This window comes from Vigna radiata, unplaced genomic scaffold (assembly GCF_000741045.1).
Source record: "Vigna radiata var. radiata cultivar VC1973A unplaced genomic scaffold, Vradiata_ver6 scaffold_73, whole genome shotgun sequence".
Taxonomy (NCBI): Eukaryota; Viridiplantae; Streptophyta; class Magnoliopsida; order Fabales; family Fabaceae; genus Vigna; species Vigna radiata.
This window is the reverse complement of record NW_014542365.1, coordinates 1245516-1263343: the sequence shown is the minus strand read 5'-3', so window position 1 is coordinate 1263343 and position 17828 is coordinate 1245516. Positions and strand designations below refer to the sequence as shown.

Genomic DNA, 17828 nt, shown 5'->3' with positions numbered 1-17828 from the left:
TTATCCCAGATTACAACACTCCCCCTCAAGTTGGTAAATGAATATCAATCATTCCCAACTTGCCTACAAGATCTTGAAATCTACCCGGAAGAAGCCCTTTTGTGAAAATATCTGCTATTTGAAGTTCTGTAGGAACATGAGTTGTAATCACAAAGCCTCTGTCAAGATTATCTTTGATGAAATGTCTATCAATTTCAATGTGTTTGGTTGTGTCATGCTGTACTGGATTATGGGCTATGTTCATGCAGACTTATTGTCACAGTGTAGTTGCACCGGGTGCTCCACTTTGACTTTAAGATCATCCAAGATGATTTTCATCCAGAGTCCTTCACACATTCCTTGAGCAAGGGCTCGAAATTCAGCTTTTGCACTAGAACGGGATACTCTATCTTGCTTTTTGCTTCTCCATGTTACCAAACTATCTCCAAGAAATACACAATACCCAGAAGTAGGTTTTCTATCAGTAATAGAACCCGCATAGTCAGCATCAGTATATATCTTCATATTCAATGTGTCTTCCTTTTAGAATAATAGCCCCTTTCCTGGACTTGACTTCAAGTATTGGAGAATTTTCTCAACTGCTTGCATATGTCTCTCTCTCTTGGATCATGCATAAATTGGCTCACTACACTAACTGCATAAGCAATGTCTGGTCTTGTGTGTGATAGATAAATCAATTTTCCCACCAATCTCTGATATTGGGCCTTCTCTACAGGAGCACTTTCTTCACTTCCAATTCTATGATTCTGTTCTATAGGAACAGTTGAGGTTCTACATCCTAACTTTCATGTTTCTTTGAGGAGATCAAGTACATATTTCATTTGGGAGATGAAAATTCCGTTCTTGGAGTAGGCAACCTCTATTCCAAGAAAATATTTGAGTTTTCCTAGGTCTTTCATTTCAAATTGAGCTGCCAATTTTTNCTTTAATGCCAATTTTTCTGTTTCATCATCTCCTGCAATAATCATATCATCCACATAGACAAGCAATAAAGTGAGTTTACCTGCAGAAGAGTGCTTTATGAATAGAGTATGCTTTGTCTGTATCCCAAGGAAACCATTGCTTTTGTAAATCTTCCAAACCATGCTCTGGGGGATTGTTTAAGACCATACAATGCTTTCTTTAGGAGACATACCTTGTTTCTTTCATTTTTCACTTCAAAACCTGGAGGAATCTCCATGTACACTTCCTCGTCTAGATCTCCATGAAGAAAGGCATTCTTCACATCCAGCTAGTGTAAGTCCCATCCAAAATGGGCAGCCAAAGCGAGAATAACTCGAACTGTATTCATCTTTGCCATTGGGGCAAATGTCTCCTCATAATCAATCCCATATGTCTGGGCATATCCTTTTGCCACCAATCTAGCTTTATATCTTTCTATTGTCCCATCTGCCTTATGTTTGACTGTGGATATCCATCTACACCCTACTGCCTTCTTGTCTCTTGGCTTATCAACAATCTCCCAAGTTGAATTTCTTTCTAATGCATTCATCTCTTCTTTCATAGCTTGATTCCAATGTTCAAGTTTCATGGCCTCCTAGATTGAAGTAGGTATTTTTGTGGCATCGATGGCAGCAATAAAACTTTTGTGCTTATCAGAGAGATTGGTAGTGCAAACATACTGAGAAATAGGATATTTAGCACATGATCTTCTTCCCTTTCTCAATGCAATGGGTAAATCCTCAGTAATACTTACCTCCTCCTCATTGATATCTTCAGGGATTCTCACCTCCGGATCAGACAGTTCTTCTTGCTCTAGAGTCGAAGTGGGTTGTTCTCTTCTTGCATATTTTTTGCCAAAAAATCTGTCTTCCTCTTCTTGCTCACTGTGAACTATGGTAGCTTCATTGCTCAGGTCTTGGGCATCCTGCAAAGACAAACATGGTAATGACAAGAAGGAGAGTTCATCCACTTCAAGTGCTTTCTCCCCCTGAAGTGGTGGACTGACATAAAAGGATTTGGTTTCATGAAAGGTGACATCCATGGTGATAAAGACATGACGACTTTGAGGATGATAACATTTGTACCCTTTTTTATTAGAAGGATACCCAATAAAGACACATTTAAGGGCTCTGGGGTCTAATTTACCATGGTTAGGAGGATGAGAGTGAACAAAAACAACACATCCAAAGACTCGACTAGGTCGTTGTGAGGGAAGAAGAAGGAACAAAAGACAATAGAGACTCTATAGGACTAATGCCATTTAAGATACGAGTGGGTAACCTGTTGATGAGATATGTGGCAGTTAACACAGCTTCTCCCCAGTAATGTTTGGGAACATACATTTGAAAAAGAAGAGCTCTAGTTACCTCAAGAAGATGACGTTTCTTTCTTTCAGCAACCCCATTTTGTTGAGGGGTGTTAACACAGGTTAGTTCGTGAACAATACCATTATGAGACAAAAAATTGAGAAATTCATGATTCACATATTCAGTACCATTATCAGACCTAATTTTTTTTATATTTTTTTCCAAATTGAGTTTGGACAAGACGGAAAAAGTTAACAAAAATTTGAAAAACTCCAGATTTATTTTTCATAAGGTATGTCCACGTGACACGAGTACAATCATCAATAAAGGTAACGAACCATTTGGCTCCAGAAATAGAACCTATGACAGGAGCCCAAACATCAGAGTGAATTAAATCAAATGGAGAAATACTCTTTTTATTACTAATAGGATAAGATGCACGATGGTGTTTTGACAATTGACAAATATCACAATTAAAAGACTCAACAGACTCCTTGGTAAACAAATGGGGAAACAGGGACTTGATAAGACTAAATGATGGATGCCCAAGCCTTTGATGATGTAACCATATTTGTGATTTGGCCCACGTCTCAGATGTAGCTTGTTGACTCATGATTTGTGTGTTGCTTTGGTCATCAAACTCTAAAAAATACAACCCACTTTGCTCCTTAGAAGTTAAAATCATCTTCCCCGTGGCAAGATCCTGAAAAACACAATAAGTTGGAAAAAATATTACTGAACAATTTAAATCCTTTGTGAATTTTTGCACAGAGATAAGACTATTAGCTAATTGAGGAACATGTAAAACATCCTTCAATATAATAGATGAGTCCAAGAATATATTCCCAGAGCCACATACAGGTATACCCTGTCCATTTGCAACTGTAATAAGTTGTTCTTTATTGCTCTTGTTATATGAATCGAAATTCCCACTAAAAGGTGTCATATGATCAGTTGCACCCGAATCAAGGATCCAAATACCGTGAGACACATGACCAACAGTATTGAGACAAATCTTACCTTTTATGGACAGAGTACATGATCCAGAGGGCTTACTCATTGATTCAATCATTGCTTCCAAGCGCTCGAGTTTCTCCTTATAAGTTTGCATATCAAGATCTGGTGGTGGTGGTGGTGGTGGTGGATTAGACTGGGACGGATTAGATTGATTTGTGGCTTTCCGTTCTAAGGTAGTATGATTTACCCATTTTTGAGTAGGCCCTTTGTTGTTTCCCATGTGCTCGAGAACATTCTTTTTTCCATGGAGTTTGAAGCATATTTCCTTGGTATGTCCAATCTTTTACAGTATGTACAATAGTCCCCATGAGTACCTCTTTCAAACGTTTTTCCCCCAGCATTTGTTCCCTTGTGGACTCCCTTTCCAGTTGTCATGGCAGAGCCTGTGTTGGAGATCCCTCCATGAAGCATGACAAATCTCCGAGTTTCTTCTCCTCTTACCATAAAAAAAACTTCTGACAGGGATGGTAATTTTTCTCTTCCAAAAATGTGAACCCGGATTGGGTCGTACTCATGATTAAGGCCCTGGAGAAATTTAAAGATTTTTTCTCCTTCCATAAATTCAGCAAGAGCGGCAGCATCTGTTTTACACATCTTTATTGTTTGGATCTGATCGAGTTCCATCCAAAGACCATTCAGGATCCCGTAATACTCTGTTACAGAAAGGGAGCCCTGTTTTGTATTAAATATCCTGTTCTTGATATCATAGGTAGCAGCAAGATCTTTTTTTAAAGAAAAAGTACTCTGTAAATCATCCCATATTTCTTTTGTGGAAGAATGAAACATATAATTTTTCCTTACTTCTGGAGTCATGGATTGCCACATCCAAGTCATAATTAAAGAATCTTCTCTATCCCACATTGAAAAATGTTTGTCATTTGGTGTTAGTCCTCCTCCATGTATATGATCAAGTTTGGAGCGACTCTTGAGAATCCTTAAAATAAATTGACTCCATTGTAAGTAATTCTAACCATCCAACCACGAGGTACTTCCTATATTTGGTAAGTCATTGGGTGCCCCCAAAGGAATACTCTTTTCTTCAGACATCCCGTACCCAAGAAAAAAAGGGCAAAAACTTCAAACTCAGATCTACTCAAATAAAGGCCAAACGGGTCGTCACCAACCCAAGGAACAGAATCAGGAGGCTCCGGCGACCCTTCTGTGGCGGCGACGGCGAGTGGGTTTCACCGAAAAAAGAGGAGCAAAACGTAAAAGTCAGATCTGCTCAAATACAGCCCAAACTAGTCGTCACCGACCCTAGGAACGGACTCTGGGGGCTCCGGCGACCCTGTCTGTGGCGGTGGTGGCAAGTGGGTCTTGCTGGAGGTGGGCACGTGGGCTACACGCGCCGGCGACGGTGGCGGCGCGTGGCAGCTCCGTTCGAGGAGCGACTTCAGGCTCTGTGATCGCCGGTGTTGGGCGCACCTTTCTGCCCTATCGACGACCCCGACCGACGACGGTGGCAGCGGCGGTGGTCGGGCAGTGGTGGCGGTGCGCTTCTTGCAGCGGAATCTAGCCCCTAAGATCAGGAGCTCTGACACCAAGTTGAAAATGAGACTTATTCTTATTCTCAAATCATGAAAAATACATTCTCAAACCTTCTATTTGTAATAATCTAGTTCTCCTAAAAAGGGAAATAGGGAAACTAGGAAACCTAGGGAAAAATAAAATAAAATAAAATATTATGTATCTATTTCCTCTAATTAGGAAGATTCTACAGATATTATCCCAGATTACAACATAGTACAAGAAAATCAAAAAGCATAAACAGAGATTGTGAAAGCCGAAAAGAGCACCTGTTCAGCTGACCTCTGAAATGCCTTGTACAATGCTCTTACTGTATATCCATGAAGTTCAGAAGCATTACTTATCACAACAATTAAGGCATGCCATACTTCATCTTTCACATAGTTCCCAGCCTACTAGTATAGCATAAAAGATCACAATTTGCACTCGATGTGTAACTGAATAAAATGACTTAATATGAACACTACAAGTATCAAAATAGAAATCACAATACAATACATCAAATTTATGTAGTTGTACAAATACATGAAATCAGTAGTCCATAATTGTCCTTGTGCAAACAGTAAATGTTAAAAATCCATGTGACGAAAAACATAACAAGCTGCCACAGCAATTATTTTCCCATTGATTGCAGCATGCCAATTGTAGCGATAAGAAAAAAACTGAACTATCCTAAAGAAAAAAAAAATACTAATTAATACCATAATAAACTAGAATAGATCAATTTTTCCACAAGGAGATGTTAATTCACCGCAAAAGTTTGTTTCTTATATTCATACCTCAGAGAGAACCTTGAGCATTTGATCAATGTACCAGATCTTCTCTGAGGAATACCTGAAGAACAAATAAGTAAATACTAATAAACCAAATACTTTTACAGATGTGGGGCAAATGACTCTAGTTACAACTTCTAAACTGAGGAAGGCCAATATATATTGAGGATAAAACTGCTCAAAAACTGCAAGGTCTGATGAGATGCTTAATACTGTTAGTGTTACCCAGAAAAAAAGTTTATGATGTTTCTAATAATAATCAATAATTAACAATGATAAAACCTGTTCCACAAAACAGACCATCTTAAAATAATATGTCATGAATGTGCCAAAAAATCATTTCATGACAACAAATAAATATTAAAACACGTAATTATAATACACAGGAAACTCTAGCTTGCTAACCCCACCACGAAAAAGCACACAAAGAATACAAATGATAAAAATAATACAAGTTCACTCAAGAAGGAATACCATTGTGAACCTATAGGACTCACTTTGAAACTATTGAACAAATTTTTTCAGTAAGGTCTACCCTGAAATCTGGATCACTGACTTCCAGATAGTCTACTAGCTCCTTTGTTAAGGCCTTCACATTATTTTCATTCACCAGAATACAAACAAGTTCAAGGGCTCTTCTCCGAATTGAAACATCAGAATCCTAAACCAAAAAGTCAATTCACTACCTTATCATATGGAAAAAGAAAGCTAAACTTCACCATTAAATAAGAAATAGTGTGAAAAATGTGGTCAATTAATAAATACCTTTATACATTCCAGAATTGTTGCTCGATGCCTCTGCACTGCCTGAACATCCGCAGTGACAACCTTCAACAACATGTTTAATCCCACGTATCTGAAGGGATAAGTTTGAAGATTCCAATTCACTTCAATAATGAATACAACAACAAAAGGCAAACAAATTACATAGTTCTTTAAAAAATAATGGAGGGAATAAATGTAAAGCCTAGAGAATCAATAAATACCATTAATATAACTGAATACCAATTATGTCAAAAAAGTACTTTGAAAGATACGTTTGATCTTAGTAAGTTGGAAAATATGTATAGCTAATAATTAGGTATATTCCCAATGATTAGTCATTATTAGGTTTCCTTATATATACTTTAAATGATTATAATTAATGGATTTACATTTACTTGTGTAATTAAACACACAATTCACAGCAGAGAAATCCTTTATGGTATCATAGAGTTAGGTTTCCTTTTCCCTTCACAACACTATTCACACGACCACTGAGAGCCTTTATTCAACCCCTTCAGCCCTCCTTTCTTCAACAAGCACACACCACCAAAGTTGGTGTCCTCCTCAGATCAGTGCATGACATTATTTTCTGATATTAGAGTTTAGGGAGGAGAGAGAGAGAGAGAGAAGAAAAGACAAACAGAAAAGGCAAACTTGTATTGATTATTTCTATATAATGAAAAACAAGGGTTCTCTTTATATAGAGAAAGAAAAGAAACAAAGATTTAAAAATATAGTTGATAAAACTCCTATTGCAAAAAATATATCAAACTTACTACAACACCAATAATTCCCCCACAAACCCAAGGTGGGTGAAGATTAACAGAAAAGGCATAGGTGAGAGGTTTGGCAAGAACCTCAGTGGGCTGAAATATATTGAAGACTGACACTTGGAAAGAACCTTTTGGAAAACAAAGATGAGATCAATTTTCATGTGATTGGATCTGGCATGAAGAACAAAATTAAGAGCTCAAGCTCAAGCCACTTTGATTATCACAGTATAGGGTACGAGGACCATGTGATAGGCCAACTTCTTCAAGGAGAGTTTGAATCCATAGAAATTCAATTATTGCTTTAACAAGCCTGTGATACTCCACTTCTATACAAGACCTTGCACAACAGCTTGTTTCTTAAACCACCAAAAAATTAGATTTGATCCAAGAAAAATGAAAGCACAGAGATGGACATGTGATCATCAGGATCAGGAGCCCAAACTGCATCCAGAAAGCTTGTAGGGGAAAAGGAGAGGTAGAGGTCATAGGAGTAAGATGAAGAACATGTAAAATAGTCACATTAAGATATTAAAGAATCCATTTTAAAGCAATCTAGTGAGGTTCAAGAGGTTGAGTCATAAACTGAGACACTTTGTTCACACAAAGGTGATTGTAGGACAATTTACAGTAGAATAACAAAGAGCACCTACAATAGGAAGTTGCAACGAGAAGAAAATCATAACCTTCTTTTGAGAATTTCCATTTAGACTTGAAAAGGGTTAATCTAAATGAGAGAAGGTTATATTCAATTGATTAATTTAACACAGTACATCAGCCTCTATATATAGAGAAATTTAACCCTAAAGTATTGATTACCAAAAGAACTCTAGACCCGTACTCTCAATATTCTGCCAGAACAAGTTGTTGCAGCTTGACGAAAGTAGGGCGACCCAACTAAGCATGGGTGAGAGAAGTAAATCTACAACTGAGTTATCATGAGAAGAGATTCAAAGATGGTAAAGGCCATGAAAGTCACATCTTGTTAGGGAATGGAGAGTGTATGAGAGAAGGAGGAAGAATTAATAGCCTAACTGCTTTAGCAATTAGGAAGGGCGGGAAAGGGAACTGTATAAATAGAATTTGTGTATTGTTTTAGGGGGGCTTTTGGACAATTAGTTGTATAGACAGGAACCTTTTGTCCTGTGGGGGAGATTAGGCTCCCATTGATTGCTTGTACATTGTATCTTACCAGTTTTGAATACAAGAAACCCATTCTTTTCTTATCTGTGTGTGAGTGGCTGTCCGGTTTGGTTTCTTACCCAGAAACCTAACACATCTGGTGTCAATCAATCATCCATCCCAAACTCTGATCCAGTAAAAAATAGAATCTTTATCAAAAGAGATGACACAATCAAGGAACTAGCGAGTGTCACAAGTCTAACTTGTCAATGGATGGGGCAACATTGACGTAATTAGTAAAAATGGAAGAATCAAACCGAGAACCACTAGAAGAAGCCATTGACATTGGAGGGAGAAAAATAACGTCATAGTTGGTGAGAAATGTCAATTGGCTTTTGTTAAGAAGGACACTTTAAACCTAACTCAATTGACACACCTTCTCATACATCTTGTATGTGGGACTAGACATTAATGGGTGTCCAATAGCGAGTGGAATTATAAGTTTAACAAACACAAATCTTACTAGGATAAGCTTTAACCCATGATTCTAATACCATGTTAAGAAGTAGATTTCAAATCTAACTCAATCCCACAAAAACTGACTTGTAATATGAGGTCTGCATCCATATATGTACTCTAAATTGATTTTATCTCTAGCCAATGTGAGACTTCCCAAAACTTCCAATCACAGAAACAAGACCAAATTGCAAAAGAATACAGTAGGCTAACACTGGCACCACTCATTGTGGCCATAAAGGATGTTAGACACGACACCACGGGTAGTGGCTAGTGAACCAGCTAGAAGGACACACTAACATGAATGAGGGAGCGTCACTGCTCTGTTGGACGTGGGACTAATAGATTGGTGATGAAATTTCAGAGGAGATCCCATCGATGGTGTCATCAGGTCAGCGGCAATGGCAGAAACGCTGATAAAAGAGGCTGGAATCAAGAATGAAACATAATTTGTGGAAAAACTTTACTGCAATGAATACTGGGAAGGCACACGTCTAATTTAGGTTCTAGCATATTGAGATATATGGTGAAGAGACAAAAATAATCTCTCTCTATATGTCTATCAGAGGATTATGTATATATATAAGTGTATCAAATACAAAGAAGATACCAAGATTTTAGAGGATCATGTATATATATAAGTGTATCAAATACAAAGAAGATACCAAGAGATGGGCCCATATATTAGTTACACTTAATAGCCTTAATTAAAATAAAAACATGATATTGTACAACTATGATTAACTTATTTACATTTTTCATAGAAAAAGCTTACATAGAAACAAACCTGATATTGTTGTCTCGGTGCGACAAGAACTTTCCTAGAATATTGATGGCAAGAACCCGTAAGCCACCACTATCTTGAATGCTCATTATTGTTTGAACACACTCATATAAGATGGCATTGCCAATGGTTTTATTTGACTCGATCTTAGTAGCCACCTAAAAGAAATATCAAGTTAAACAAATGACCATAAATTAAGAGAAAAAAAACTTGGTTGGTTGTAATAAGCAATGGTGAATGTGGTGAGGCAAAGTGTCATAAACAACGTATTTGGCTTAAGTGACGGGAAAGGGGAGATTTGCTCCAATGACAAAGCACAGCCAAAATCCCTTTCTTTCCTGTTAATTCCCTCTTTCACTTCAATCTCATGCATTCCAAGCAAACATGCCTAACTCATGCTTAGAAGCAATGGCAAAAATGGGATTAGGGATTGAATTCAGGTTTAGGGATTCAAGTTATTTGTTAAAGTAGTGAAAACTAGGTCTAGGATTAATTGCTCTTATGTAGAAAATATACATAGGATAATATATTTATAATAAAACATAATAAAGAAAGTATGGGCTAAGCCCAAATACATAATATTGTAACTAACAATATCTAACATTCTCGACCAATTATAAGGGATTTCATATGTTTATTGTTTGTATTATTCTAGCATAGATTTCATGTTTATTGTTTGTATTATTCTAGCATGTTTAAACCAACAAAAAATGGTATTTTTAGAAAAAATGCACTCTAAATCATTTTGTTTCACAAAAACCACAACAAAAAACACATAGGAAGCCACATCATAAAGCTTTGTAATCAACCTCAACAAACAACACATAGGGTGTCACATCATCAACCTTTGTAATGGAGTTAATAAATAGGGAAAAAAATTATCGTGTTAGTTATATGATTTGGTTGCATTAAATTGGGAAATACGATATGATTTTATTATACTAGATAGGAATATATGATATGGTTTAATTATACTAAATAGGGAAATATTTATGAAAGTAATTCCCATTAATAGTTATTGAGTTTATTCCTGTCCCTTTTTCATTATTACTAAAAAGTAGACTTTAAGTCAAACTCAATTTCACAAAACCAACTTGTTAGATGAGGTTTACAGTCACTTATATATTGTGAATTAGCCTTATCTCTAGTTGATGTGGGACTTCCATTACACCCCGACCATGTCGAGACATATACATCTTGTGCGTAAGACTAGACATTAATGGGTGGCCTGATAGCTGCTGGAACAATAGACCCAACAAATAACAAATTTCACTAGGATAGGTTCTAACCCATGACTCTGATACCATATTAAGAAGTGAACTTTAAGTCTAACTCAACCTAACAAAATCGGCTTGTAAAACAAGATTTGTGTTCACTTTTATATTTTGAATTGACTCTGTCTCTAGTCTACGTGGGACCTCCAACAATTATTAATAAGTGTACTTACATAGGCAAGACACACAACTACAACCAACCTCCCTCCAACAAAAAGTGCAAAAGAAAAATCGGAGGACTAAAAAATGTCCAAGTTTAAGGGATTAATAACATATTTAAGTCTATTTTCAATTACTAGATTCCTTAAAACATGCTTTTAGAACTTATTACATGGACCCAAACTAACTATATGGCCTACCATTTTATAGCTTCCCTAAAATGTGCTTTTATGTTGTTGAGGGAGAAATCATGGAATTATTATAAATACCACATCAGTTTCTGTAGCTTTCTATTAATCAAGGTTTTTCCTAGCCACATTTAATGTTAAGATTATTGAACTTTCAATTAATTACATCTTAAAATATGATTAAAAATCAACGCTTTTGAAAAGCCAAAACCAACTATTAAAGCATAAAACCATTTTAAAGGCCAAAATTGGTAGTTCTTTTATTTAAAAACCGCTTTTGGCTTATGACGAATCACATAAACAGTTTTTAAAAAGCATAATCAGTCTTACAAAACCAAATGAAATTATGAGAAAATATGAGATGGTTTTGATATAAAATGCAATTGACACACATGGTTAAGGTTAGGTCATTTGTTGTTAGTAGGATATTAAATGTTCTACAACAAGTTGTTAGAAGCTACGAGATATGAGAATTAAGTATAAATCCAAACAATGCTAAAATAAGACTTTGATCCGAAGAAACACTAGGCATTCTGAATTTCTTTTGTTCCTTGTTCAATCTAGTTTTTTCAAACTTCACAAATATCTGGTCATTATCCAAATTATCCTTTCCCTCTTTTTTCTCCAGTAAAATTTATTTTTCAATTTAAAAGATAAAAGAAAACAAGAAAAAGAAAAAGTTTCCTTCAATCCTTTATTAACACACCTGCATCAGTTTGTCTTGGCACGTAAGGTAAAATAATTTGCTTTTATTCAATTGAATACAGGTGGAAAAAATATTCAAACAGCATATACAATTTTCAACAAGGTTATTAACAGAACACAGAAATGACATTTTCAATAATTTCTGCAGTAGAAAGACAATATAAAACCATAAAATCGACATTGAAAACTGACCTGAGCAAGTATGTCATTCATAGAATCACTAGCATCTGGATCACCTTCACCCAATACCCGCAACAGTCTAAGCAATCTGATATGCAGAAAAGGGTCCGTGAAACCAGCAACATCATACTCTGGTGAATAAGGATTATTTGCTAAATCCTTTAGAACTCTGACCAGACCATCCGTGCATTTCTACAATAATTTTTCAAATTGTATTTTAATACAACAAAATTTGACCTTGGCCAAACAAATTTGCAGAGAAGTGTACAAATAAAACAACCTAAGATGAAACATAAAGTAGAGTTGTGCATATGACACAGCTTTGCATAAATAAATAATTCATAGAACTTGAGCTTAGGGGCTAACTCAACTGCAAAAAACTAACTTGTAAGATCAAGATTGTCCAAGCCCAATAAGCACAAACTTAGCCCGCATCTACTTTTTTATTGGACTAGGCACATATTTATAGTCGATATGGAATCACAACTACCTAAATATAATTGACATCCTACTGGTACCATTATATGACACTCCACTCAGCCTTTCCTTTTGGTCAGCACCACTGTATGTAGCCCCTTCTGGTAAGCAATTGGATTAGGTTGCACTTAAGGTAGATTAGACTGATGGCAATTTTTAAGGAATTTTTAAGACTTATATGGAGTAGATTAATTTTTAAGGGCCCATTTACATGCAAACAAATGAATCTTTCAAGGATTCATTTATAGACAAATTTTAAGTAGGGATCTAGCAGTCACTGCACTCATCTTTCCAGGATAAATTTGGGTATTCACTTTATTACAGACTAACTACAATGATTAGAAGTGAAAACAAAACATTTTCTCACACTAAACAGACCTTAAAATTGTTGTAACAACTACCAATAAGTAAAATAAAAAATATAGTGTTTAACTATCCGGGACCAACAAGATTGCAGATTAGTGTATCCATATAGATACTGCAGTACAGAATGATTATTTTGTGATAAGTTTATAGTGGATAAAATTACTACGTTTAATCTAACTAGTAGGTGGATGAAAACACACTAGCTAAAGAGAAATAATTATAAGAAAGATGGAAAAGCACCTTTCTAACATGTTCAAGAGCTTCTGAATTAATTTTGCACAAATCTGTACAAAGCTGAACCCCAGTGATCAAAACTCCATGATGTTTCTCCCTTAGTAAGGCAGTAGCAGGGCCAACAAAATTTTCCGCCAAATCTGGAGCTTTCTTTATGATTCTTGCAGAGCACAATGCTGCCTATATAACAATGACTATACAGCTTATAAAACTGAACAATAAAAAATAAAATAAAAAAAGTTAAATGGGAAAGTTGTTGCTTATAACTCAAGAACTCCACATAGGTAGAATTATTAAGTAAATGGGAGGCAGACTTCCACTCAAAATAATAGTAGTAGTAGTAGTAGTAGTAGAAACATCCAAAAACACATTGAACAAAGTTTTCACTTGAATGGGGAAAAAATTGATGTCCAAAACCAACTAAGATGCCATGATCTCATAACTCTTAAACTAGCTTTGGAATTATAAGATAAGACATAAATATATACCAACAACCAAGCTATCAAAAGTTGTGGTCAGCTACGTGAATTAATTGATGGTATTGAGCTCTACAAGAAAACTAAAATTTAGTGAAGTCATTGACAATTAGAGGAAGAAGTCCATATGGACAACAATTTGATGTGAAAAATGCTTTCTTGCATGGACAATTAGAGGAAGAAGTCCATATGGAAATTCCCCCAGGTTTTAGGCCTATGGAAGAAGGGAATAAAGCATGTAGGTTGAAGAAACTTTGTGTGGGCACAAGTAGTCACCTCGTGCTTGGTTTGGTAGACTCAATCAGATTATGCCTCCATGGGATATCGACAGAGTCAAGGTGACCATACCCCATTCATCAAACATTCCCCAAAAGGTAAACTTACACTACTCTTGGTGTATGTTGTTGATATAGTTGTTGCAGGAGATTGATGAACACGAGAAACAAGTCTTGAAAGAAAAGCTTGCAACCCAATTTGAAATGAAGGATCTAGGAAAATTGAAGTACTTCCTTGAGATAGAAGTAGCTTACTCGAAGAAATGCATCTTTATCTCCCAACGAAAGTATGTTATTGATCTTCTCAAAGAAACATGTATGATTGATTGCAAGACCACTGTAGTTCCTATAAAACAAAACCATACAATTGGGAGTGATGAAGGCAGTTCTACTATGAATAAAACCCATTATCAAAGACTTGTTAGCAAGCTCATTTACTTAGCTCAAACCAGACCATACATAGCCTATGATGTGAGTGTCGTTAGTCAGTTCATGCATGATCCAAGGGAGAGATATTTACAAGTTGTAAACAAACTCCTTCAATATTTGAAGACCAGTCCAGGAAGGCGATTATTTTTTAAGAGATGAAAATTTAAAAATGAAAGTTTATACTGATGGAGATTATGTAGGTTTTGTCATAGATAGGAAGTCCACCTCAAGATATTGCATGTTCTTGGGTGGAAATTTGGTTGGAGAAGTAAGAAACAAAATGTTGCAAGGTCTAGTGCATAGGCTGAATTCGAGACATGGCACAACGGGTGTGTGAATTGTTATGGATGAGAATTACTCTAAATGATCTTAAACTGGCACGTGAAGAACCAATGATCCTTTGTTGTGATAACAAGTAAGCTATTAGAATTGCTCACAATCCAATTCAACATAATAGGACCAAACACAGAGATAGATCGACACTTTATTAAAAAGAAACTGGATAGTGGCCTTATAATTACTTCTTACATCCCATATGGACTTCAGTTAGTAGATCTATTTACAAAAAGTCTTCCCATTTGAGCAATATCATGATCTCACATGCAAGTTAGAAATGATAGATATCCATTCACTAGCTTGATGGAGAGTGTTATTAGTTGGATATTAAATGTAATACTAAAAGTTGTTAGTGGGATATTAAATGTAGTACTAGAAGTTGTTAGGAGTTGTCAGAAGTTGTTAGAAGGTTCTAGAGATGTCATGTAATTATTACTTTAGGGTTTGAGTTCTCTATATATAGAAGTTGATGTACTGTTTCAAATAAATCAATCGAATAAAATCTTCTTTCTTTCATATTAATTCTTTCAAGTACTATACTACACTTTTATTTATCTGCAACTATTCTACATGAATTTTGCTTATTCCCTAAATCTTAATTTATTATTATGTGTTTACTTCATGGATTCTAAGGAATCCCATGAATCTTGTTTCCTGCTTTCAAAAGGTAAACAAAATGTGGGAACCATACTTCGGACAACTAAAAATGTCCCTTCTACCAATGCCACCCTTAGAGTTTCGGTTGATTTGCTACTTGCTGAGTCAGCAATTAGTTAGACCTCAGTAGCTTTCTGTGAAAGTTTTCTACACTATAAATAGCTACATCTTTCTTGTATCAGCTGCACTAAATAAAAGCTAAATGTTACTTGTCCTTTATGTTTCGGTGTTTTTGGTACATTTATGTTTTGAAGGTCTCAATACTTTTTTTGTTTTAAAAGAGTTCATTTTAATCTCTTTCAACCAAAATGTTAAATAGGTTAGCATATGTTAGGGAGTTAATTGTATATAAGAGGAGAGGTAAAGTCACAGAGCCTAACTGCCAAGGCAGTTAGGAATATGAGAGTGGGTTTCTGTTAGTTCTGTTAGTGAGTGATATAAAAGGGGGGAAAGGAGTTGTTTGTAGTTAGTTTTGGAGTATTATTGTTTGTGTGGGAACTCTTGTAGTTCTTTGGAGAGAGGTTAGGCTCTCAGAGTGGTTTGTATATACCAATTTCTTGATTCTTTAGTAATAAAAGGAGGCTGTACAATTCAGAGGAATTGTTTGTGTGTGTGTTCGATTGATTTTCATAGGTTCTTGATTTAGAGAACCTATCATTTGGTCCGACCTGCCGGATCACGAAGGAGAAGAACCAGCGATGAGGAGTGAGACGGAGGGGAGATTAGATAATTTGGAGATCACGGTGGAGGGAATCAAGGATGAGACCGCTGCGATCAGACGCGATGTGCAGCAATTGATGAGATTGATGGGTGGAGGTTCGAACCATCAAGGGGGTGGTTCTGAAGGGAGCAGCAACTCGGTGAATGAAAACCCAGGGAGGGGCGATACTGGGGGAATATCACACAATTGGAGGAAGAAGGTGGAACTGCCATCATTTGAAGGCGGAGACCCATACATCTGGATTAATCGAGCCGAAAGATTTTTTGACATCCAGAAAGTAGCGGAGGAGGACAAGGTCGAACTCGCTTACATTAGCATGGAAGGAAGCGTGAGATATTGGTTTAAGTATTGGCGGGAAAAAACCAAGAATCGGACATAGGTGGGTTTGAAGAACGGGTTGATTAATCGCTTTGGTGGTGGGTTCCGGGGAACGGTCTACGAACAGATGGCCACCCTGAGGCAAGAGGGAACGCTGGAAGAGTTTGTAAGGAGTTTTGAGATGTTACTGGGTCAGACCCAGGGTTTATCGGAGGAGATGATTCTGGGTTTCTTCCTGGCGGGGTTAGGGGAAGACATTAAGGGCCAGGTCAGAATTCAGAGTCCCCCAGATTTGATGGTCGCGATTAGGGTTGCCAGTTACGTGGAGGACGCCTTAAACCGTGCATGCAGAGGAGGTTGGATCGGGGTCAAGATGACCCACGCGGGTAATCGAACTGCGACGTCGATCGTGAGGGTTGATGGAGATCGCAGTTTCGCGACAAGAGTCGGTGGGATAGAAGGAGCTGGTCAGGCCAGGAGAGAAGGGGCGGCGATGGCTAATAACACCAATGCGAGGGGCAATAATTCAACCGGGGGAGAAAACAAGAATTGAATGGTCAGAAACTTACCTTATCCAAAGTTTCTGAAGAGGCGGGAAGAAGGAAGGTGTTTTCGATGCGGAGGACCGTTCGTGCCGGGTCACCGATGTGCGGAGAAGGGTTTATGAGTACTGTTACTCGTGGAGGACGAGGAGGGGGGGTTGGAGGAAAACGCTGACCTGGAGGCGAAACCCATGGAGCTCTCGGCATGCTCGGCGGAGGGCCTGACGCCTCCCAAGACTATGAAGTTGACCGGGCTGATAGGAGAAAGACGCGTGGTAGTCTTGATTGACAGCGGAGCCAGCCATAACTTCATTAGCCAGAGGGTGGTGGAGGAACTGAGACTTCTGGTGGCAGAAACACCCACTTACGCGGTGAGTTTGGGTGACGGGTGTAAGAAATGGACCAGTGGATGTTGTGAGAAGGTCGAATTGAAGCTGGGTAATGTGAAGGTGGAGGAGGACATGTATGTGTTTGATCTCGGTGGAGTGGATTTAATATTGGGTATTGCATGGTTGGCAAAATTGGGTGAAGTGGTTATTAACTGGAGAGAGATGCCCATGCAATATGTGGTGGATGGAGAGAAGAGGAAGATTAGCGGTGACCCTGCCATGGCCAGACAGCTAGTGGAGCCAGGCACACTAACAAAAATCACGGATGTTGTATTAGGCCTCTACTGGTGTATAGTAGGAGGAAGACAGTTACACAACCTAACTGCCAAGGTAGTTAGGTGGGTTGGTTGAGGGTATCTTGTATAAAAGGGGTGATTAGTTGTAGTTGAGGGTAGTTAGTAAATTCTTTTGTTGATCAGGAACCTGTTAGTCCTGATAGGGGGGAGGTTAAGCTCTCTACTTGCTGTATCCGTTGATTGCTATTGAATAATAAAGACTATTCAGTACATTTGTGTGTTCTGTGTGCGTTAGAAGGTGTTTCTTTTAGGTTCTTGGATAACGAACCTATCAGTTTGGTCC

General features: G+C 37.3%; 3 protein-coding genes across 6 annotated transcripts in view; 1 reads left to right on the top strand and 2 right to left on the bottom strand.

The window, feature by feature from the left end:
• The window catches only part of LOC106779919 (AP-1 complex subunit gamma-2), a 42732-nt gene that overhangs the window by 16640 nt on the left and 8264 nt on the right, over positions 1-17828 (bottom strand). For all 4 annotated transcript variants that reach the window (XM_014668138.2, XM_014668137.2, XM_014668139.2 and 1 more), the window contains exons 4-10: positions 13113-13286; positions 12042-12221; positions 9527-9681; positions 6332-6422; positions 6064-6227; positions 5573-5627; positions 5063-5185 (exon numbers count right to left, since the gene is read on the bottom strand). In XM_014668138.2, the coding sequence (XP_014523624.1) occupies positions 5063-5185; positions 5573-5627; positions 6064-6227; positions 6332-6422; positions 9527-9681; positions 12042-12221; positions 13113-13286 (942 nt within the window). The remainder of the gene's footprint in view (positions 1-5062; positions 5186-5572; positions 5628-6063; positions 6228-6331; positions 6423-9526; positions 9682-12041; positions 12222-13112; positions 13287-17828) is intronic.
• Positions 2596-5000, bottom strand: LOC111240859. The gene is made up of 2 exons (XM_022776767.1): positions 3011-5000; positions 2596-2909 (listed from the first exon to the last, which is right to left on the bottom strand). Exons 1-2 carry the CDS (start codon positions 3484-3486, stop codon positions 2885-2887), a joined length of 501 nt encoding a protein of 166 aa, XP_022632488.1. The 5' UTR covers positions 3487-5000; the 3' UTR covers positions 2596-2884.
• Positions 17052-17828, top strand: part of LOC111240858 — a 6649-nt gene continuing 5872 nt past the window's right edge. Inside the window, exon 1 of the mRNA XM_022776766.1 lies at positions 17052-17516. Within this exon, the coding sequence (XP_022632487.1) occupies positions 17052-17516 (465 nt within the window). The remainder of the gene's footprint in view (positions 17517-17828) is intronic.

Bases quoted from the DNA above. Each gene is read 5' to 3' on its own strand.
- LOC111240859 (XM_022776767.1), bottom strand. From the start codon at position 3,486: ATGGGAAACAACAAAGGGCCTACTCAAAAATGGGTAAATCATACTACC. The intron at 2,910-3,010 runs ATTCACAAAGGA...CTAAGGAGCAAA, and splicing joins AGTCTTATCTCTGTGCAAAA to GTGGGTTGTATTTTTTAGAG.